The sequence below is a fragment of the Lissotriton helveticus genome, chromosome 12, assembly GCF_964261635.1.
Source record: "Lissotriton helveticus chromosome 12, aLisHel1.1, whole genome shotgun sequence".
Taxonomy (NCBI): domain Eukaryota; kingdom Metazoa; phylum Chordata; class Amphibia; order Caudata; family Salamandridae; genus Lissotriton; species Lissotriton helveticus.
In genome coordinates this window covers 276,716,322-276,739,192 of record NC_136073.1, presented here as the reverse complement: position 1 = coordinate 276,739,192, position 22,871 = coordinate 276,716,322, and the positions used below count along the sequence as shown (strand labels likewise).

Here is a 22,871-nt window from a genome sequence, read left to right as displayed (position 1 = left end):
GTGGATATAGTTTCTGTATCATGTACAGTCATCTGTTTTTTAAATGAAAACGGAAGAATCCCCACCAGAATCTAGCACAATGAGTTTAATTGGGTGCTAAACTAATACTGGTGTTAAGGACAAAAAAAAAAAACACAACACGCCAGGGTCCAAGGATCTCTTAACAATGGTTCATACAGCTTAGCTATGGAGCCCACTCCAAAACTAGAGGCAGAAAGGATGTAATCCTGTGTTGGACATTGTCTGTGGTATGTGGGTCGACACTGAAGATATCCAACCTTCAATCTCCCTTTCAAAGGAAACAAGTCAAAACCAGGCCTCCAACACACCTATCCTCATAGCAAGATCTGTGGATACCTACAGCTGGTGTACCCTGGGAGAAAGAGGCAGCACCTACTCTGGGCTAGGTAGTTATTGCTGATGTCTAGACCCAACCTACAGAGTAGGTGGCCCTAAAGTAGTACCATACACTTATACTCACTTCAGGTTCTTCAACCAGAGTCTGAGGCACTGTGTCACAGATGGGTCTGAATACTCATACCTTTAGAATGTTGAAAACAAGGCTATCCCAGAGGAAAACCTGCCATCAGATTAGACTGGCTCTAATACCCACCTGCCTTAGTCTTCAGCACCAGCTCTGGAGGGAGCCAACCAGATAGCAACCCTCAAGGCAGAGCACCCCTGGAGGTACTAAGTGACAGTCTGCCAGGGGACTACTTCCTCTGCTGTCACTCTTTAAATGAACTAACTGTCTTCACAAAACAATTGGGCACAAGAAGACTCCAGACACGCGCATCCATCCATTTAGCCATTTACAGTTTCATCCTAGATACATTTGAAGCAGGTTCTGTCCACAGAGTCCATCAAGGCATTCTCCTACTGAAGTGGAAACCTACTGTCGCCGTGAAACTCAATGGGCTGTACTAGCACTGACACCTACGGGAGGCAACTAGATCATGCAGACAGGTCAACTGTGTATATAATGCCATACCTCAGTTTCCTAGATTTGCACTCAATGTACATACTGAGTAGAGGGAACATTCTCTACAAACCCAGAAACATGCAACTTCCCTTTCTGTAGTCAGATCACACAAATTGCATTTTATAGACAAAAATAGTACATTCTTCACACAGACAATTTCAATAAATAAGAGCTATTAAATAACACACTTTTTGGACAAAGAGAGTGTGGAATCACATGGATGCAAATAGACTGGAGGGAGAGTTGGCCATTTGTAGCTAGACAGGATTACACAACTGCCCATTCTCAGAATGTGGCATTTTCTAGCAAAAGGGATGGGTTCAAGGTTTACTAAGATTAGAGGAAGAGAGATACAATTTACAGCATGCTTTCCTCATAGCGCAAAACGGTACAGCTGGCAACATATGAAGTACTGGGCAGCCATGAATTCAGAGTATGTGGCCAAGGGCCTTCCTCTCTGGAACGGACCTTAATAGATGGAGCAACAACAGCGTATCTGGTTGTAATATTTCTGGTTCTGTAAACTAGACAGAGCTCTAGGGACCAGACCTTTGTTGTGATGAAGCAAAAGTAGCTCTGATGAATGATTTGCATGAAATCTCATTTGAGATTTCTCATTGGTCGATCTGGCTTCGGCAGCTGTGCATTTCCTTGATAGAGCTTCACTGCCTTCTTTGAGAATGGGATGTAATCCTAGTCACTGCTGCTTCTGTCAGTGGACTCCGACCCCAAAGAAAGAGAGCAGTCCTGTGAGCTGGTATAGCAGCTCATGCCAGAAAGGCTCATACAGGCAGCTTGCTATGTGCTGCCTTCTCACATATATCATTTGAGTTCATGTGCTGCCCAGCCCTGGTGAGCAAATCTTACACCCCTGAAACACAATACAAATTTGACAAATCCTCACTAGAAAGTTGCACCAGTGGCTGAAACTGGGGACAGCCTAAGAGAAGACTTGCTGGTACACACACCGTGAGATGTGAGTTTGCTTCAATGATTGTGCGAAGTGTTGGTAAGTTGAATAGGTCAAAGTTAGTCCGGTTGTGTTGCCCAATGAAGGGTCCAGGAAGAGATGATGTTGCAGCCTCCTCTTGTGGGCGAGCTTTTTTTCTTGGAGACAGTAGGTGGAGTGGTGTGAGCTCCCAGCCCTGAGATAGCTTGCTGTAGTGAATTGGCTGTCTGTTGAACTGGTGGAATTCTGTGCCATTGCTGTCTGCATCTGAAGAATCAGATGGCAAATATAAGCAGAAGTGTGAGTCCACACTGTCGGCTGTCCTTGGAGAGCCTGTGTTTGATGCATAGTCACTAAGCAATGAGGAGTCTAGCAGCATGTTCTGCAACATATTTACTGGCATTGCAGGGGTTCCGGCAGAAGCAACTGAGTCTACGAGGCCTGACTCTGGAATTGGCACTGACAAACTCTGGTTGGAAAGGCGTACAAGCTGCACCCTTGGTTGGAACTGGGAGCAGTGCAAGAAGAGGTTGGCGGGTGCACACACAGTGGTGCGTGAAATATACTCTCTGGTAACTTCACTGCGCAGGTCAGCATGGGCAGTACGTTGGAGTCGGGTGGAAGGTCCATGCAGGGAGCATGGTGCTCCCTCATGCTCTTTGCTAGCTCTACGTTTGCGAGTTGCAAGGTGGTATCGCTCTCTCAAGACCTTCACATGTGGACTGGCCTCTGCTGCACCTGGAATTATTTTGTTTCTCTGGCGCAGCAGTTGGACACCTAATGCCCGTTTTATTGCACCCACTCCACGACATACGTTACACCTGACCAAGTCCGACAGACAATTGGAACTCTCTTTGGATGTTCTGCTGCCAGTCTGCACCTCACTGCTCAAGGTAGCCGCTGATTCTTGGTTAGTTGCTGGATGCTGGGTGTTCATTATAGGTACTGATGCTGTGCTGATTGCCTGCTCCTCACTGCTCACACTTGGTTCTGTTGCTGTGCTGATTGTCAGCTCCTCACTGCTCACACTTGGTTCTGTTGCTGTGCTGATTGTCAGCTCCTCACTGCTCACACTTGGTTCTGTTGCTGTGCTGATTGTCAGCTCCTCACTGCTCACACTTGGTTCTGTTGCTGTGCTGATTGTCAGCTCCTCACTGCTCACACTTGTTTCTGATGGGGTGCTGACAGTTTGCTCCTCACTGCTCATACTTGGTTCTGTTGCTGTGCTGGTTGTCTGCTCCTCACTGCTCACACTTGTTTCTGATGGGGTACTGACTGTTTGCTCCTCACTGATCACACTTGGATCTGGTGCTGTGCTGATTGTCTGCTCCTCACTGATCACACATGGTTCTGATGCTGTGCTGATTGTCTGCATCTCATTAGTTTCTGATGCTATGGTGCTTACCTGCTCCACATTGCTCACAATAGGTATTGATGCTCTGCATCTCGCCCGAGCCTCAGTAATCCTGTTCAGTTCAGATGCTCTGCTGACAGCCGGCTGTAAGCTATTCACGTTTGCTTGAACTCTTTCATGTGTCTTATCCCGACTTGCCTTAATTGCACTGCTGCGTTCCTGTTCCTCACTATGTACTGTCTCATTGGATACCCAGTTACATTCAATACTTGGTTCTGATATGCTACAATCTTCCCTCTCCTCTGTTATAGGGATGCCTGTGCCATCCAAAGACCGAGAAATTATGTTAGTGTTGACAGTACTGGTAAATCTACAGGATTTCTCTCCCAAGGGCACTCCACACCGTCCCTCCATCCTGATTTCTGTATCCAGGTTCTGGCCTACTTTAGAACCCTGTTTACAGTTCACTGCCCTATAGGTGTTGTTTGTAAGGGCAGAGGTCTGCACAGCAATCTTCACAGTGGTCCCTTCAATGTTTTGTCTTCCGGCAGATTGCTTGGGTACTGTAAATCTCTGCTGGGCAGCTTCCAAGCCAAACGAGGCTCTCCTGTGGCTTCCCTTGAGTTCGTCGACCATTTCCTGTGATTGGAAGGGATTTGGTGGAGAACACACCTCTTCATCTTTTTGTATCTCCTCGAGACTGGAATCAAGCTCTAAGGCAGCAAATACAGGACGTTTCTTGGCTGTCGATACAACACATCTCTCTGTATCCCTTCCTGTTGCCTCGGCTATCCAACTTGGATTCCCAACCATAATAGTATCCAGCAACCCGGCCTCCAAAATCTCAGTGGTGCATACAGCCTGTGGATTCAGTGACTCAGAAAGGCATGCTCTCTCTGCACCTAACAAGTCAGGGGAAGAGGGTCGGCCTGGAGCAGAGAGCTCGCACATGTCCTTGGAACCTGCTATTAGATGGTTAGAGGAGCCATGGGGTGATAAAAGATTAGTGTTGTTCACTTCTTGCACAAAATGTAACTCAGAGGTGGCCATCACATCGCTACCTGAAGGCTTCTTAGCACTTCTACTGTACTGCAGAGCACCATCAGAACCATCTTCATGTGGAACATGCACATCAAGTTTGTCAAAGATACCTCTGCCCGTCTCAAGGGGAGCCAGCAGTTCAGGAGTGTCCGACTCATTTGTAGACATAAGCTGAGGTTCATAAAACTCTTCCCTTGGGCTTTCCTGGAGGGTCTTCTCCACAGCTACCATTTCTATCTGCACAGAAGACTCTCTTGAGAGAGCATCTGTTAGGATTTGGTGTCCCATCTCCTCACAGTCTTGTTCAGGTTGATCACAGACGATGCTCTCGTCCTTCGAGTCTTCACTGAGTGCAAACACCCTTTCTCTACTTTGAATCTTCCCTTTTTCTTGATCACTGTATAAAATAGTAACATCTTCTGCCCTGGTGCTACTGGCACATTCTGATAATGTCTGCCCACAAACTGCAGTCTGTTTTGCAGCAGTTAGTTCTCCAAACAGGTTCTTGCAGCATTGCTCCTCTACAGGGGCTACCACAGTCGATACAAGTTTCTGGCTAAGAAGACATGCAATCCTCGCAACTGGACCTTTATTTCCTGTGCTTCCCTCCAGAAGAGCTGTGGAAAGATGCTCCTCCACTGAGCTAACTTTCTGGGTCAGGTGTGCCTGCACACCTGCCTGCGATGGTGTTTTTTCTTTGGATATCTCTGCATGTGAATAAAAACAGAGACGAGTTATGAGAGATTAACAGATTATGCCATACTAATGAGAGACTGTTCAAAAAGCATACAGATGCCTGCCTGCCAAGATTAGGCTTTCTCTAACATAAAACCTCACCTACCTCTTAATTCATCAGTCCCTGAAGACAGGGGAGGTACAAGGGGTTCACCTATTACAAAAGGTGTGCCTGGCTGCTCTGCTTCGATCAGAGGGCCTTCTGTCACATTAGAAGGGACCTGTAAAAATGACGGGGAAAAGATAACCTATTAATATGACTTTTACCTACAAACCTGGTCACTCTGATGCTTTATATGAAAGGACATCTAAAGGTAAAAATTATATACAGGTTACCCAGAATGTAGAAGCTCAGGTGGTTAATGACAGAGATTGTAAACAGCATATATAACCAAGTCAAAGTAATCTACCCTACTTGTGCCTGTAATCCACATTGTAAATATCACTACTAACCCCATAATCCGACAGCAAAGCAATGACAAAGCCAATAGGTTTTGTTCATGCAAGATCTATTGGCTTTGTCAGTGAGAGGAGGGCTGGGGAATGGCCAGAGGGAGGAGGGTCGGGGTGGGACACGGACAGCGTGAGGAGGGCTGGGGTTGAGGAACGGTTAGCGGGATGAAGGAGGGGGTAGGGGACAGACAGCAGGAAGAGGGAGGGGGTTGAGTAACGGACAGCAGGATGATGGTGGGAGTTTGGGCGGCTGTGACGGTGGGTGGAGGTGGAAAATAGACAGTGGGAGGAGGGCGGGGTGGGAAAGGGGCAGTGGGAGGAGGGCGGGCTTGTGAACAGACAAAGATGGAGGAGTGGGGATGTAGGGATTGATAGCAGAAGGAGGGTGGGTAATTAACAAGGAGGGTGGGGAACAGTCAGCGGGAGGAGTGTAGTGGTGGGGGTGGGGAACGAACAGCAGAAGGAGGGAGGGGGCTGGGAAACAGACAGCAGGAGGAGGGTGGGTCAGGGGAACGGACAGTGGGAGGAGGCTGGGGAACAAGCTGCGGTTTGGGGAAGAGACTGCAGAAGGAGGGTGGGGGGTTTGGGAACGGACAGCGGGGTGAGGGCAGGGGAGTGGGGAACAAACAATGTGAGGAAGGCGAGGCGAAGGGAACGAACACCGGGGGGAGTGGGGCGGGGGATGGGAAACGAACAATGGGAGGAGGGTGGGTGGTTGACAAACAACGGTTGGAGGGTGGGGGTAGGGAACAGACAATGCCAGGTGGGTGGGTGGTTGGTTGACAAACAATGGTAGGAGGGTGGGGTAGGGAACAGACAATGGGAGGTGGGTGGGTGACAAACAATGGTAGGAAGGTGGGGTAGGGAAGAGACAACGGGAGGAGGGTGGTTGGTTGACAAACAATAGTAGGAGGGTGGGGTAGGGTACAGACAACGGCAGGTGGGTGGGTGGTTGGTTGACAAACAATGGTAGGAAGGTGGGGTAGGGAACGGACAACGGGATGAGGGCGGGATGGGGAACAGACAATGGGAGGAGGGTGGTTGGTTGACAAACAATAGTAGGAGGGTGGGTAGGGAACAGACAACGGCAGGTGGGTGGGTGGTTAGTTGACAAACCATGGTAGGAGTGTGGGGTAGGGAAGAGACAACGGTATTGGTTGACAAACAATGGTAGGAGGGCGGGGTAGGGAACGGACAACGGAAGAAGGGTGGGGTAGGGAACAGACAACAGGAAGAGGGTGAGATGGGGAACGGACAATAGGAGGAGGGCAGGGGTGTGGAACAGACAGCAGGAGGAAGGCCGGGGTGTGGAACAGACAACAGGAGGAGATTAGGGGTGGAGAACAGACATAAGGAGGAGGGTCAAGGGTGGGGACACAGCAGGGGGTGGAGATGAAACAACAGACAGTGGGAGTATGGAGGGAAGAAAGAATGAACAGCAGGAGGAGGGTAAAGGGTAAGCAACACGAGGGAGGGAGCAGCGGGAAGAGGAAGGGATAAGGGAAAGGGACTGCAGATACATGCATTCTATAACAGTGCATAAAAAAAGAGTACCTGCAGGAGCCTGCGGCAGGTTAAACAACACTGGCGGCAGACAGGAAGCGGTACTTGGTCAGTGCTCCATCGCAGGGACACACATGGAGCCCCAGGAGGAAGCCAAGGCAAAGAGGAGGTTATGACAGTGTCTCTAGTTAAATATATTTCAATTACTATTTAATTTTCATTAGGATTTAGATCTACAATGAGATCTACATTACAAATTGTAAAGAGTTATACTCCATAGAAGCTTTAAAAACTTTTTTTTAAAGTTACAATTTTAAAACACATAATTTCATTCAAAAGATTAGGTACTAATTGACGTGCTTCAGTGGCGAAAAAAGAAGACAACGGTTGAAGTGCAGTAAGGGACCAACAAATAACACATGGGTAAAATGTTGTATAGAGTCCTTACATAAAACACAAATTCTGTCCTCAGGAAGTAAACCACTTTAGGCACCTGTAACCGTTTTTAGCGGTCAAATATTCATGCGAAGGAGTAACAAAAATTGCTGAATTCTGTGTTCTAGATTCCATGTTAAATAAGGTTGTAGCAGTGCTTCAATACATGAGGGTCCATCTTGTATTTCTTAAACAGATTAACATGTCATATTTATGGAACTACTCATAATACTATATTTCAAATAGTTTTTACGTTGGACGCGAGACTTCTCCATTAACTCAGCCTTACTCAATTTAAAGTGCAGAAGTGCTTGATTAAAATTCTTAAAATGAATGTTAACCTTCATGTTCTGACCAAGTGCTTCTGCACATAGAAGACCTATTACAATGTTCTCATTCATGTGCAGAAGTAGGTATCCCCAGCATAGAATTGCAGCCAACGTAATTATATTAGTATTTGACAGGCCAATTTCAAGCCATATTGCTTCAATCGAGACCACCGTATTTAAATTACAAATTTCGCGAAATATATTTCCCTTCATTTTGTGCTTGAAGTTCCACTATTTTTTGTCTATAACTTCAATAGCATATAACAAAGTGGGGGAACCTTTGCCCTATATACAGAGAGTAAATGATAAAAACGTCTTTGACCTATTGCCTGATATAATAGTAAAAGTGCATTTCCGTGGGCCATCGCTTTTCTTGAGAAATGCAAAATATGCTCTTTGTCCGATAAATTAGCGGAATTTGTTTCCAAAGCAAGGGTATGTATTGACGACTCCCATCTCCTCAATCCCTAAGAGCAATTGGTATTTCCTATTCTTTCTATACCTCTTTTCCCGAAAAGTCATTACATTACTTTTTTTAATGTTAATTTTCAAGTAATGACTGTGAGTATAATTTTGCAAGTATTCTCCAGCCTTTTTTGCAGACCTTTAGGGGTAAGGTCTTGGATCTCAATATCATCAGCATATAATAATGAAGCTATATTGTGAGGGCCTAACTTCGGAGTATCCCATTCCGTTTCATTCAGTGCAGTAGGAGGATCGAAAATATATCATGAAAATAATAAAGGAACTTACAGGCATTCTTATTTTAGGCTTTTATTAGTTAAACGTTTTAGGGATAGGTCGCGGTCACCTCCAAGTAAAGGAATGAAGTGCTATTATGATTTTAAGTTAGGACTCTGGTATATTGAAATCTCGGAGCTTTCGCCATAGGGTAGGTCTGTATCCGCGGTTTAACGTGGTTGAAAAATGAATATAGGCATGTTGACAGACATACCCTGTGATAGCATATCTTTCTCTAAAATCACCTGCAAGACTGATGTTATCAAAGGTGGAACTCTTCGGTTAAAAGCCAGCTTTCTCCAACGGGATTATATTATTGTCCCCCGCCCAGCTTTGTAGATGATTCAAAATGCTCTTGGTAAATATTTTACTAATGGAATCTTAGCAAAATGATTTACCTGTAGTCACTAGGTTGACTAATAGGACCTTTCTTGTTTAATGGTAGAATAATACTACCCCTCCATCAAGTAGGGACTGCACCGGTTAAATAACAGCATTTGGCTAGGGAAGGCAGGTTGACCGACCACAGATCTTCTTCCAGCTTTATAATTGTACAGGGATTTGATCAGGGCCTGGTCTTGGCCAGGCCCTGATCAAGATGGATCTAATCCGAGAAGATGGATGCTAGAAAAAAGCAAGGAAACAAGAGTGATGATGGAGCCAATCAGGAGTAAGCCCTTGTTAAGCTTTTTCTTTTTTACAAGAGATTCCCGCAAGAGCTATGCAGACGAAACCTAAAAAGGTCTGTGTAGTAACAAAACTAAGGCCCTATAGAACCTGTAATTTATTTGTCCAATTAAAACACTACCTATACAAAGAAATATTCTTTGCTCTGACATGGCGATAAACAAACTTTTTATATATACCGGCTGAAAGACAGAGTAACCACTGAAATCTGCCATTTGCCCCAGTCATTCCATATCTCTCTCTCCCTATAAATGTCCACATAAGCCTAAAGAGATTTCAGCAGAGATGAAGGACGTGCTGTAGAGATAATTCAGAACACGAACTTCTGTTTTTAAAAAAAATATATGTTTATTAGGTTTTTCAGAAATCCAAAGGTACATACATGGTACTGACATCAGTTAACCCACTCCACCATGCCAATGGGGAGCCTGGAATACCAGCAACATACAGCATACGCCTCCACCCTGGCCGTATTACAACTCAGTATATATCAAATATTATGAAGATCAAGGTCTGTCCCCATCCGACGTAGAAACAATAAAGTTGTGTCCAATATACACTGCTGTTAATACACAGAATAGACCTGAAAAACATGAGTCATAACCAAACAGTTGGGTGTAGGTAAATGATGGTATATGTGCCTAGCGTGCACAAGTCCGGGAGGCCGAGCCGTTTTGGATTGTTAAAAACTCAAATCTAAAGTGGGCAAATAACCAAGGAATTACTTTATTAAGGCAAGGTGAGTCTCTTTTTCTGAGATTAAGAATGAACAATTGACTTAAAGTTGTATCAAACAGTTTGAACAGCGGAGGGGACTGATTACAGTTCACTTGGAGGCAAATCTATGAAACAGCTCCTCTGGCAGAACCGTGGACTTGCATAAATAGACACAAAAGTTAATTACCTACAACAAAGACACTATTACAGTGGCCAAATGTTGGTTAAGAAATGCGTTACTTACATGTAACAGCAGTTATCCAGTATTGGTGTCTTTCATAGATTCACATGCCTGAATCATTCCCCGTCGTCGAGATGGGAGCCCCGGTAATAGAAAAGTAATGTCCTATAGACATACATAGAGAAAAATAGGCCTAAGGGCCTTGCCTTAGTAGCCTATCTATGTCCTTTTGTAAAAAGGACCAAATTCCTAAAGGTAGCCAATCAGCTACCACCTCCCTCTAGAACCTTCCTGCCAGGAGCCTCAGTCTCTCAGATTTTCGTACGCACCAAGCTAGGTAGACGTAACATATGCTCTGTAGTGAGAGATGAGCCCTTCCTGGGGAGGTGGGAGGGTTGCATGTGAATCTATGAAAGACACCAATACTGGATAACTGCTGTTACAGGTAAGTAACGCATTTCTTATCCAGTATTATGGGTGTCTTTCATAGATTCACATGCCTGAATCAGAATAGCAAGCAATACATTATGCACATATGCGATGGAATATAACAGTCTGAGATAATACATATCATGTGACTAGATACCATCAGTAATATAAAGAGTAAAGTAAAGAAATGTGCATACCATTGCAGGACGGTGGGAAGTAGTAAGGCTCATCTTACTGGAATAGATGGCGAAGTACAGCTTGGCCCACAGCTGCATCCTGCATCAGTTCCGTGTCCAGGCAGTAGTGTCTGGTAAAGGTATGCGGCGATTTCCAGGTGGCCGCTCTGCAGATGTCCAGAATCGGTACTCCAGCGAATAGTGCTGCCGATGTGGACACAGCTCTCGTGGAATGTGCTCGGACTGTGGAATGTAATGGACGTCCGGCTTTGTCATGACAAAATGCAATTGCTGCCGATATCCATCTGGAAATGGTTTGTTTGGAGAGTGGCATGCCTTTTCTAGGCCTGCTGAAGGCGACGAAAAGTTGTTTTGTTTTTCTGAGATCTTTCGTTTTGTCCAGGTAAAATTTTAGACATCTCTTAAAGTCCAAAGAGTGAAGAGATCTTTCAGCCACCGTGCTTGGGTTCGGGAAGAATGAGCGAAGCACAAGCGGTTCATTGAGATGGAAGTCCGAGGGGACTTTAGGAATGAAACGGGGGTTGGTTCTTAAAATTACTCTGTCCTCTCTAAATTGCATGAAAGGATCCTGTATTGAAAGCGCTTGTAACTCACTGACTCTTCTGGCTGACGTTAAAGCTAAAAGAAGTGCAGTTTTCCATGAAAGGTATTTGATATCAGCCCTATGGATAGGTTCAAATGGATGCTTCATCAATTGATTGAGTACAATATTCAGATGCCACGTTGGTGGTATTCGTCTTGGTCTAGGGAAAGATCTGTAAAGCCCTTTAAGAAACTGTTTTATCAGTCTGTTGGACCATAGGGAAGGACCTTTTGAAGTCCTTGTGAAGCGTGAGATTGCTGCCAGATGTACCCTGATGGAAGCATGCGCAAGTCCTGCTTGGGCCAGATGTAGTAGATAAGGCAGTATCTGCTCTGGAGTGATCCTGAAAGGATGTATATTGTTGTCTTTACACCAAATACAAAAGCGTTTCCATTTCAAGGAATAAGTTTTGTTCGTGCTAACTGCTCTTGCTTTAGCTAGGACTTCCTTGCACTCCTGCGGGATGCGTAGGTGACAGAATTCTCGGTACTCAGGAGCCAGGCCGATAATCTGAGAGATTTCAGATTCGGGTGGAGTATCTGGCCGTTGGACATCGAGAGTAGAGAGGGATGTTGATGCAGTTGGATTGATGGTCGGACTGAGAGGTGACGGAGGTCCGCGAACCAATGTTGTCTCGGCCAGTATGGGGCAATGAGAATCAATGTGCAATGTTCCATTTTCATTTTCCGGATGACTCTGCTTATCAGGGGAAATGGCGGAAATGCGTACGCAAACACGTTGCGCCATGCGATGGAAAATGCATTTCCTAATGACCTCTGTTGGGGATGCCAACTTGCAAAGCTGTGGCATTTGTTGTTCTCCCTGGTGGCGAAGAGGTCTATTTGCGGTTTTCCCCATGTCGAGAAGATGTTGTCTAGAACTTGTTGGTCCAGTTCCCATTCGTGGGACAGTGACCTCTGTCTGCTGAGAGCGTCTGCTATGACGTTGTCTTTTCCTGGGACATACTCCGATGTTAATGTGATGTTGTTGAGCAGTAGCCAGTTCCAAATTTTTTGTGATTCGCGAGACAGTGTCAGCGAGCATGTCCCTCCCTGCTTGTTTAAGTAGTGCATTGTGGTCGTGTTGTCCGTCCTCACAAGCACTGCTGAGTTTTTGATGCGAGGGAGGAATGCCTGTAGAGAGTGAAGGACTGCTCGTAGTTCTAGGAGGTTGATATGCAGAGCCTTCTCTTGCTCTGACCATCTGCCGCTGATTTGTAAGTCTTGAAGGACTGCACCCCATCCTTCGAGAGATGCGTCCGTTGTTATGACGTGTGGAGTTTCTGGTAACAAGAACGTGAGACCTTTGGATAGGTTCTTGTTCTTCATCCACCAATCCAGCGTCTCGGATATTTGTCGAGTGATGACTATGTGATCCTCGAAGGAATCTGTACATTGGGTCCACTGTTTAATCAGGGCCTCCTGAAGGGGGCGCATTCTGAGCCGACAGTGAGGGATGAGCAGTATGCAGGAAGACATCATCCCTAGAAGAGATTTGAAAATCCGTACTTTGATGGTTTGTTTTGAAGATACTGCGGTAGCAAGAGTCATCAGTTTGTGTTTTCGTTCTTGAGATGGGAAGGCTTTGGAGGAAATGGTGTTTATAGTGGCCCCCAGGAATGTTATGATCCTGGTGGGTTGTAAAGTAGATTTCTCGAAGTTGAGAGTCAAACCTAGGTTCCGGAAAATATCGAGACAGGCGTTGGAAGACAGCTGCGCGTCTGTGAGAGACGGTGCTTTCACCAGCCAGTCGTCCAGGTAGGGGAAGACCTGGTGATTTTGTTGTCTCAGGAAAGCTGCCACAGGAGCCAGGCACTTTGTAAAAATGCGTGGCGCTGATTTGAGGCCGAATGGGAGTATACAGAATTGGTAGTGGAGACCTGCTACTTCGAATCGTAGGAATTTTTTGTGTCGTTTGTGTATTGGGACATGGTAATATGCATTTTGCAGGTCCAAAGATGTCATAAAGTCTCCTTCCTCTAGGGAACCTAAGATTTCCTGGATAGTCACCATTCGAAACGATTGGCTTTTCAGGAAGGCATTGAGCACCCTGAGATCTAGAATGGGCCTCCATTTCTTCTTTTTCTGCTGGATTAAAAAGAAGAGCGGGAATAAAATCCCTTTCCCTTTTGAGCTGATGGGACTCGCTCTATTGCTCCCTTTTTTATCATGGAAGAGATTTCCTTGAGTAACATACGAAGGTGTTTGTGATGATGTTTGTGAGGAGGAGTTAACGGTGGGATGGAGTTGAATTCCAAGGTGTGACCGTGCTGGATTAATTGTAGTACCCACCGATCTGTCGTAATCGATTTCCAATTGTGGAGGAAATGTGTCAATTTGCCTCCAATTTTGAGCGGACAGGACGGTGGGGGGACTGGCTGCGGGAAATGGTCATTGTCTTCCGCCAGCCGTTTTCTTTTGAGATTTGCCCCTGAAGTTCGATCTCCCGTAGGAGGTCTGACGACCTTGTTGTTGCTGTCGCTGCTGATATTGTGAGCGATTTTGATTGTATGAGTATGTGGATTTTCCTTGATAGGATCCTCTGTATGTGGATTGTCCTCTTCCTCTGTGCCCTCGAAAGGACTGGTTTCTGAATTGTAAAGTCCCGAGAGCCCTTGCAGTGTCGGTGTCTTTCTTGATCGTCTGCAAGGCTTCATCTATTTTTGCTCCAAATAGTTGTTATCCGCCATAGGGCATATCTACAACTTTGGTTTGTACCTCTTGTCTGAAGGATGTCGCCTTGAGCCATCCTTGTCTGCGCAGAACTGCGGCGCCTGCCAGCTGTCTGAAGCCTGTCATGGCGACATCGACAGCTGAATCTATGATTTCCGATGCTGACATTTGACCTTCATGAAGGAGTGCCTGGACCTCATCCTTCAAGTTGTCAGGTACATGCGTTAGATATGGAGCGATATCTTCCCATAATTGTCTATTGTAACTGCCTAGCAGAGCAATGGCGTTGGCCACTTTGACCGTCATGGCTGACGTTGTGGAGAAGCGTTTGCCTATGCCATCTAATTTCCTGCCCTCCTTGTCTGGTGGTGCTGACAGTGGCGAGGATGGGTTTCTGGAGTTCTTCTGGGCGGCTTGAGTGACGACCGAATCTGGTTTAGGATGTGAATTAAAGCAAGTGGGTGCCGTTGACGGAGCCCTATACTTTTTATCCAGTCTAGGTACCACTATTGAAACAGATGCAGGTGTTTGCATGAGCTGTAGACCCTGTTCCAAGATGTGATCTATTATGGGAATGGACCTTGCCTCTTTCTTTATAGGATCTTTAAAGTCATATAAGAAACAATCCGTTACTTTTGTTTCCATTGTCATGTGAAATCTAGTGGCCGCTCTCTCTATTAAATTGTGGAATCCGCCGATATCCACTGGTGGAGAGTCTGACGTGCTGGGTTCCGGTGTGGCCGGAGAATGTGCAACGTAATCTTCGTCATCTCTGTTTTGAGAGAGGTCATCTCTAACCTCACCTTCCTCAGGAGGTTCGTCGTCCTCATCAGAGGATTGGATGTTGTGAACCTGTTCACTATCTTGAGGAATAACCAAAGGCGTTGGTCTTGTCCTTGGTGATCTTTGCGGCATTGAAGATTCCTGAGAGTTGTCTTTTGAAGGGGTCGCTGACGATTCTGGGAATCGTTTTTTGTAGTCTGTGATCAAGAATTGAAGATCAGTGACTATCTCAGCCGGCAAGACGATCATTGGAGTGACTCGAGTATGTACTTGAGCCTGAACAGTTGCCTCTGTAAAAATAACATCATCTCCGTCATCGTCAGTACTCTGGCATTTGACATTGAGATCTGACGGACTAGTAGCTTGTTCGAATTGTTCATCATCCGATTCGTCATCTTGTAGTATGCGAGAAGGGAGCAGTGTTTGAACCCTACTGGGTGATGTTAAATCGGGCGTAATAGGGAGTTTGGTGACCTTTTTTGATGGAACTAACTCCGCTTTTTTCCATGGCGTCGACGATGTCGTCGTCGTCGACGAGGTCGTCGTTGGTGTCGTCGACGGTATCGACGTCGATCGTTTTTCAAGCGTCGACTGTTCCTTCGCCGATGAAGCTGTCGTCGACGGAGCGGCCGTCGACGGTGCGGCCGTCGACAAAGCCTTCGTCGACGTGGTCGTCGACGGTGCCTTCGCCGTCGTCGATGTGGTCGTCGACGGTACTTTCGCCGTCGTCGATGTGGCCGTCGACGGCACTTTCGTCGTCGGCGGCGTAGTAGTCGTCGACGGTGCATTTGTCGTCGACGGTGCTCCTACCGTCGTCGGTGTCTTCGTCGACGATGCGGTTGGCGTCGACTGAATTCTCGTCGACTATGTAGGTGTCTTTTGTTTTGTCGACGTCGACAGTGATGACGACGGAGTTTTGACAAACGACTGCTGCTTTTTAATAAGTACAATCGACGATATTGGCTTACCCATCGTCGACGAGTGGGTGGTCGTCGTCGTTGAAGTCAAGGCTGACGATGCCACCGTCGTCGAAACTGTCGTCGTCGATGTGGAGACATAGTTCGTTTTTCTTGAAGAGAACGTCGTGGAAGTAGTCGACGAGGACTGCGATGGCTTTCTGAAGGTTGCAGCATCCTTCACAGACGTGTCCGATCTTGCCTCAGAAGACTTTGAAGCAGTCTTTTTGTGAGGGACGTCTGAATGGCCAGGGGAAGCCTCCCTTGGCCTTTTCAAGGACAGTTTCGAAGAAACTGAAGCCATTTCACTGCCCTCCGAGGAGAGCACCTCATCATCTCTGGTTTTGAGTCTGTTTAACCAGAGGAGCAGTCTTCCTTCTCTGTCCTTAAGTGTTTTGGTAGAGAATGTTCTACATACCCTGCAGTCTTTTGCTGTATGGTCAGGGTAGAGGCAGTAGAGGCAAGTCTAATGCTTGTCGTCGACGTGCAGTCTCTTCTTGCCACAAGAAGAACAGGCTCTAAAGAGTCCTTTTTTCTGTTGTTCAGTCATAGTTGAAGTATAATCCAAGTTTTTTGAAGAAAAGGAGAGAAATTGAAGAAACCTGAGGAGAGCTCAGGTGGGGACTCCCTAGCACAACGTGCGGTAGAAAATCTGAGAGACTGAGGCTCCTGGCAGGAAGGTTCTAGAGGGAGGTGGTAGCTGATTGGCTACCTTTAGGAATTTGGTCCTTTTTACAAAAGGACATAGATAGGCTACTAAGGCAAGGCCCTTAGGCCTATTTTTCTCTATGTATGTCTATAGGACATTACTTTTCTATTACCGGGGCTCCCATCTCGACGACGGGGAATGATTCAGGCATGTGAATCTATGAAAGACACCCATAATACTGGATAAAGAGATACAATCTCCTGCACTTGGCACAGGATGATGTACTACGTATAAGCAGTGGTACTGAGCATATAAGGCTATGCCAGGTCATAAGAGCTCAACTTAGGCATATGAGCTGTATAGCAAATAAGTTGGCTGTACACAGCAAAGGAGCCTTCATGGGCCTGGCCATATCAGGCTCAGCTTTGGGGGTTGCAGAGCTAGTGGCAAATGAGCTAGTAGTCTCTTTAGGGAGATTCCTGCTGACCTCATCTGTTTTTTGGATTATGACTGGAGAAGAGCGGAGTGCACAAGTCGACCGGATTCAAGATGTTGGCTAGAGTACTGGAAGCACCTGACAGAAATAACAAATCTCACTGCAGCTTAGTCACTGGTGGGCACAAGGAAGTGAGCTTCCTGGATGGAGTTACCAAGAGACTGCTGATAAGGGCCATTGCAGCAAGAGGAACCTGAGAACTCGGAAAAGGTGGTGTCCCCCAGGAGATGCATTCTGAAGAAGTACAAGATGGCGGCAGCTACAGACAGAAAGTGAGGCAGGCGGCCCCAGGAAGGAAAGTGGAAGTGACTGGTGTATGTCCTGTGGTATGTGCATTAACACTACCTTGTGCCGCTCCCACCCAATCCCCACAATACCTCCTGAGAGCACTAAAGTTAGCTTAGTTAGTTAAAATAGTACAAGAGACAGAAAAGGAGCATCAAATAATTGATAGGATTACAGCTGCTATCAAGACAATGCACCACAAATAACAGATGGACAAAAGGGGAGGGCCCTGATGGCTCCAAGACGACATAGGAGCCCAGCTGACTGAGGCTTAACTGGTATGAGAAAGAAATTGAGCTGTGGCTGTGGTGAAAGTTTAAGAATGGTATATAATAAGGCATGCACTGCAGTGAAGTGAAACAATTGTACAAAAGCTAATAATCCAGAAAAATTGCATGAGACAATCTCCGTAGATATCGCGCTCAATAAGAGGTATATAATATGCGAAAACATTGGTTTAGAGGCTACGGATATTATGGGTGAATGTATGACGTTACAACGCATGCTTTTACCACGCATGCTGTTACAACGCAGGTTTTACTACGCATACCATTACAACGCATTACACTTGGGGGTGCTGGATAGTGAATAGTTTAATTTACTATTCCAACTCCAGTCCCCGTGGATAGTAGGGAAGGTGTTGGATAGTAAATTAAACTTATTCCCTATCCTAGAGCGCCCCCCAGTGTAATGCGTTGTAATGGTATGCGTAGTAAAACCTGCGTTGTAACAGCACTGCGTGGTAAAAGTTTCGTTGTAATAGTTGTAAACCATTATGGGTAATGGGGAGCATTGCAGCAGGAGGGAGCACTTTAAAACCCTGCCGACGCCGCCAAGAGCCATTGTACCACGGAAAGTACTGCGGGGGGTTACCTTGCCACCAACACCGCCAGGAGTCACAAGACGCCACCAGCAGCGCCGCTGCCGCCCCGGGACCACAATCCCCAGCAGCCTCAGCGGCGCGGCGCACTCAAACGACGCCGGCAGCAGCGCCAGGAGGCGCATATAGCCACCACAGCCCTCCGCGGCGCGGGACGAGCCGGGCGAAGCCCGGGCCAAGGACGGGCCCGTCCGAGCCCGTCTGAGAACGTCTGAGGACGGGTCTGGGCCACCCCCTTTGATCCCGCCATCAACACACTATAAAAGGTCAGTGATCCCAAGTGTCTGCCTCCATTTCTGCTTCTTTAAATATTTGCACTTATGTACCACCTGTAGGCAGACATGGACACAGTCAAGGCGGGAAAGGGGAGGAAATCCCTATCTGGAGGAACAATTGTGGGTACATTGGATCAATTTTTACTTAGAGCATCTAAATTGCTGTCACACGAGATCGAGTTAACACAAAAAAGGTTATCCCTAGAACCACTTCTTCACAAACGGTCATCATTGGGTGGGATAGCTCGAGCATCGTCACCGGTGACCTCACAGACGATAGAGATTGCGTCTACAACACCTGGACATGAAGGAGAGGACATGAAACCACTGATAGTACCGGACAGTATGTCTAGTGCCCCTGCGATCACGAACACTGTTGCAATTGGTCTACCTATCTCTCCAGTTATTCATGAAACACCGGGAATAGTGAAACTGTGTTTGAGAACTTGGTCTGCTTCAGCGCTAAATTGGGGCCCACGCACCCGGCCCCAGACCCTGCAGTCAAAAGAAAGCGTGGTGGGGTTATAACTAAGAATTAGAATAAGAAGGCAAAAACCCAAGTGCACGAGAACCGGGAGCCAGATCAACGACCAAGGGTTACATCTAGTCCGGAGTCTTCTCAGTCACCTGTGCACAGACCCAAGATAACACCCGGCACTGGAGAAACGGCTCCAACTGATCTAGGAGAAGATTTTTGGGGTAAACTGGAACTTGTTTTTACTGAGACCTGTTTGCCCATATATGAAAGACTGAACTCTATAGAAGCTAGGCTTACCCACCTGGAAACACTCTTTACTACTGTGCAGGCTGAGGGCGGAACGCGGGTTGAATGTGGGTCGGAAATCACGGAGGGGCGCTCAAGGTTAACTAACGTCGTTTCTAACCCTGCAATAACACAGGTCTGTAATGCTACAGTGGAAATACCATCATCACAACCCCTAAACCAAGACCGATTGGGGAGCAATGACTCGCCCAACGGTGGGGAAACTCTAAAAAGAGCAGGGGGTGGATAGAGGTGAGGGAAGAATTAACAACCTAGCAAATTCTGCAAATATTTTAGATGACCCGAATGTGCTACCACGCTTAGACCTCCCCCCCAGAGTCCACGCCATATGTGGTTGTCCTAGTAGGGGTCCCAGAACTGAAACAAGGGAAAAAGGAAACATATAGTGACCTTAAAAACAAATGCATTCACTGGCTTAGACAAAATAGGCCCCTTCCAAACCAAGTCTCAGGTGAAATCCTCTTTGCTAGACGTGTAGTTTGGGTAGGTTCACCGGCGAAAAAAATCCAGGGTGATAGTGTAGTTATTAATTTTAGGGACAGAAGTGCCGTAGAACACATTTGTAATTGGGCGATTGGAAGTTCCGCTACACAGATACAATCTCTTCCCTTGACCTATTTTTACCCGGTTGCACCTACCTTTGCTAATTCTGACATTGTCTGTAGAAGGCAACCGTGGGTGGCTGGGGACAACTTTTACCACTATGCGCAGGCAGGGAGCGATACAGGGATGGGGCCCCAGAACCGTATGACAGATTTGGCCATGTTCCATCATGACAATCGATTCAGCATCTTGGACCTTGTAGATTGACGGTTGAGGCGTAGCCCGACAACACCTGTCAGTCCCGCTAGAAAGGATACTGACGAAGTTCACTGTTGCCCAGCAGGAGTTGACTGCCCTGATACACAGTATGGTTTGCAGAGTAGCGAGAACAAGGGGGCAGCAACTAGAAGTAGGAGTAGTGATAGGCTAAGTACTAGGAGTAAGTATGCAAGAGAACCAGATGGGGTGATGTCTCCAGCAAGGCAGGAGGTCCTAGGTAGCTTGAAAACGAATATGGAGGAGGGGAGGTCTAGTGAAAGAGTCCAAATAGAGGAGGGGACCGCAGTGCCAGCAGACTTAAATTTGGGGTAAGGCAATGGGGATGGACTGCGAGAGGCAAAAGGCAATATCCAAATCCTTTCATGGAACCTGGCAGGGATTAAAAATAAAGTGCTGTGTCCTGCCTGGGACAAGTTTATAGGAAAACATGACATCTGTCTATTCCAGGAAACCTAGGCTCTAGAAAGTAATAAACAAATTGGCTATGCAATTTTTGATATATTGGCCACAAAGAAGGGCACGGGTAGACCTCCGGGAGGCTTTAGTATTTGGGTGGGTACGCACCTAAGTGCAACAGCAGAGCATCTGCCCACTAACTCAATGGATATACAATGCGTCCTTCTAACCTTGCCTCCTAACAAACGAATCGCCCTAATTAATGTTTACTCAAGGCCGACACAGAGCGGGCTAGAGTCTACAACTGTTGAAAATCTTGGTAACTACTTACCAACTCTGGATCCCGAGAATATTCTAATAGTTGGGGGTGATTTCAATTGCCAGTACGAACCCCTTAATAATCTGAGCACAGAGGGTGAAGAGGGCAGTGGGAACCAGCATTGGAACATCTTGGAACCACAAATTCCACCTGTTAGAGCGTGGACACCGTTGGTCCTCCAAATTAATTCCTTCACACTCTCCTTTTCCTTGAGGGCCTGCAACGGGAGATTTAAATCAGACTGTCTGGGTCTACCCACGTTCAATAGAGAAGGGCATACTTCGACCATAGATTATATCATGGTCGAATGTCGGTCCTGGGACAGGGTCCATGATTTCCAGATTGTTAGATGGAGAGATAGTGATCACAACGCTCTAGTTATGACACTTAAGCCAGGAAGCTGGGGCCTGGTGAACAATTCTGAATTGCCCCTACCACTAAGCAACCTCTCCTGCTCCACAACAACAGGCGGAGGGTAAAATGGCCCCATATACAGGATTCTCTAGACAAATTCAAATTTCAAAGCTTTATTCTGTACATTTTCCATGACCATAAAAGCATGCTATAAAAACAGACGGAGTATCCCAAATATAATTTGAATTCATCATCAATATACAAATACAGGCCATGTTAGTTAAAACCAAAAAACATAATTCAATAAATAGTATTAAAATCTCATTGATTCACAATTAATATGTAGTATCTAAGGATCATTGGTTTTCATAATTTTCATATAATACATTCTCCAAGTATGAAAGGGTTTTTCTTTTCTTAATTGCCATTTGGACAAATTTACAAGCAGCATTCATAATTCTCTCATTCTCCAAGCTACAAATAATATTAAATGCTTGCTTGTAATGATAGTATACATTTGTTTTAAAAAGAGGTTTTAAAATAAGCTTACGAATATCCCAGTAAAAAGCACAAAATAAAATAAAGTGCAACGTTGATTGTGGGGATTTACCGCCACATGGGCAGTTTGGTAATAAATGATACATTTTTTGCGGGAAAAGCAACCAGATAATGTAAGCTGCCTAATCTCAATCTAGTGAGATAAAACCTTAGCTGGACGTTTCTTGTAATAACAAGGTAGGGTTTTATGCACATGTATAAGGGACGTTCATAGTAGGATATAACACTCTGTTTTTTCACTTCATCTGCCTCCCTCGCTAAATCCATAGCAACAGTAAGTCTTCTTTTCAGTTCTTTTTTACTGTAATCTACAATTAGCATTGGTTCTTTACAATCTAACTTGATATTACAACTTTCTAAAAGTGATTGTATAAATTCTAGCCAAGCTATTTTTCTCCTCTTGTCTAGGGACAGGCAGTCTAGTAATATATTTTGTGTAAACCTAGCTTCTTCGCGTGACCACACCCCATGCCATAATGTTAAGCCAGCTATTTTTATGAAGTCGCTAATATAGGGTACAGACAATTCTCTATGAGCTAAAGTGTTAGACGTTGAGCTTGGAACCGCTAGTAATCGTTTAAAGAACTTGTTCTCCTGTGTTTGGAGGGTTACAGCACTAGCTCTCCCCCATAATGCTGCACCATAACAAGCAGTTGAAACTGCTTTTGATCTATATAAAGAGAGCATTTCCCTCACAGGTTTATTCCTTATTTTTTCAGAAAATCTAAAAATCCCTTCCATACTTCGAGAAAATTTCAGCCTTGCTAAATTGACGTGTTGTCTCCAGGTCCCATTTTCATTAAAAAGTAAACCCAAATAAATAAAACTCGTAACCCTTTCAATCAAAATACCTTCCACGTGGTGTTGTTTAATCTTTCTATTTTTCCTACCACAAGTCATAACGAAGGTTTTTGTTAGGTTAATGTAAGATCCAGCCCAGTCATAAAAAGTGCACATTTTTCAATCAAGTGTTGCAAACCGTTTGCCGTCCTTGAAATCAGGACGGCATCGTCTGCATAGAGCAGCACTGGTGTCGGTCGAGAACCCACTTTTGGCACATCAGCATTAATATGTTGTAAACAACGATCAACGTTATTTATATACAATGAGAATAGTAGTGGTACTAAAACGCACCCCTGCCTAATACCTAGTGTTACCCTAAAATCTGGCGTGCACTCCCCCTTCGGCCCAAAACGAACTCTAGATCTAAGAAAACTATAAATTTGGGATTGGTAAACAACAATATCTTTGGGGGCTCCTATCTCAACCAGTGTTCGCCACAATTTTTCCTGATTAACCAGGTCGAAGGCACTGGTGATATCAGCA

The 22,871-nt window shown here is 45.7% G+C and overlaps 1 protein-coding gene across 4 annotated transcripts in view; it reads right to left on the bottom strand.

The window, feature by feature from the left end:
• Nucleotides 1–1,072: 1,072 nt before the first annotated feature.
• The window catches only part of LOC144798412 (uncharacterized), a 267,605-nt gene continuing 245,806 nt past the window's right edge, over nt 1,073–22,871 (bottom strand). For all 4 annotated transcript variants that reach the window (XM_078669279.1, XM_078669277.1, XM_078669276.1 and 1 more), the window contains 2 exons: nt 5,168–5,282; nt 1,073–5,033 (listed from right to left, as the gene is read on the bottom strand). In XM_078669279.1, the coding sequence (XP_078525405.1) occupies nt 1,846–5,033; nt 5,168–5,282 (3,303 nt within the window). In that variant the 3' untranslated portion in view covers nt 1,073–1,845. The remainder of the gene's footprint in view (nt 5,034–5,167; nt 5,283–22,871) is intronic.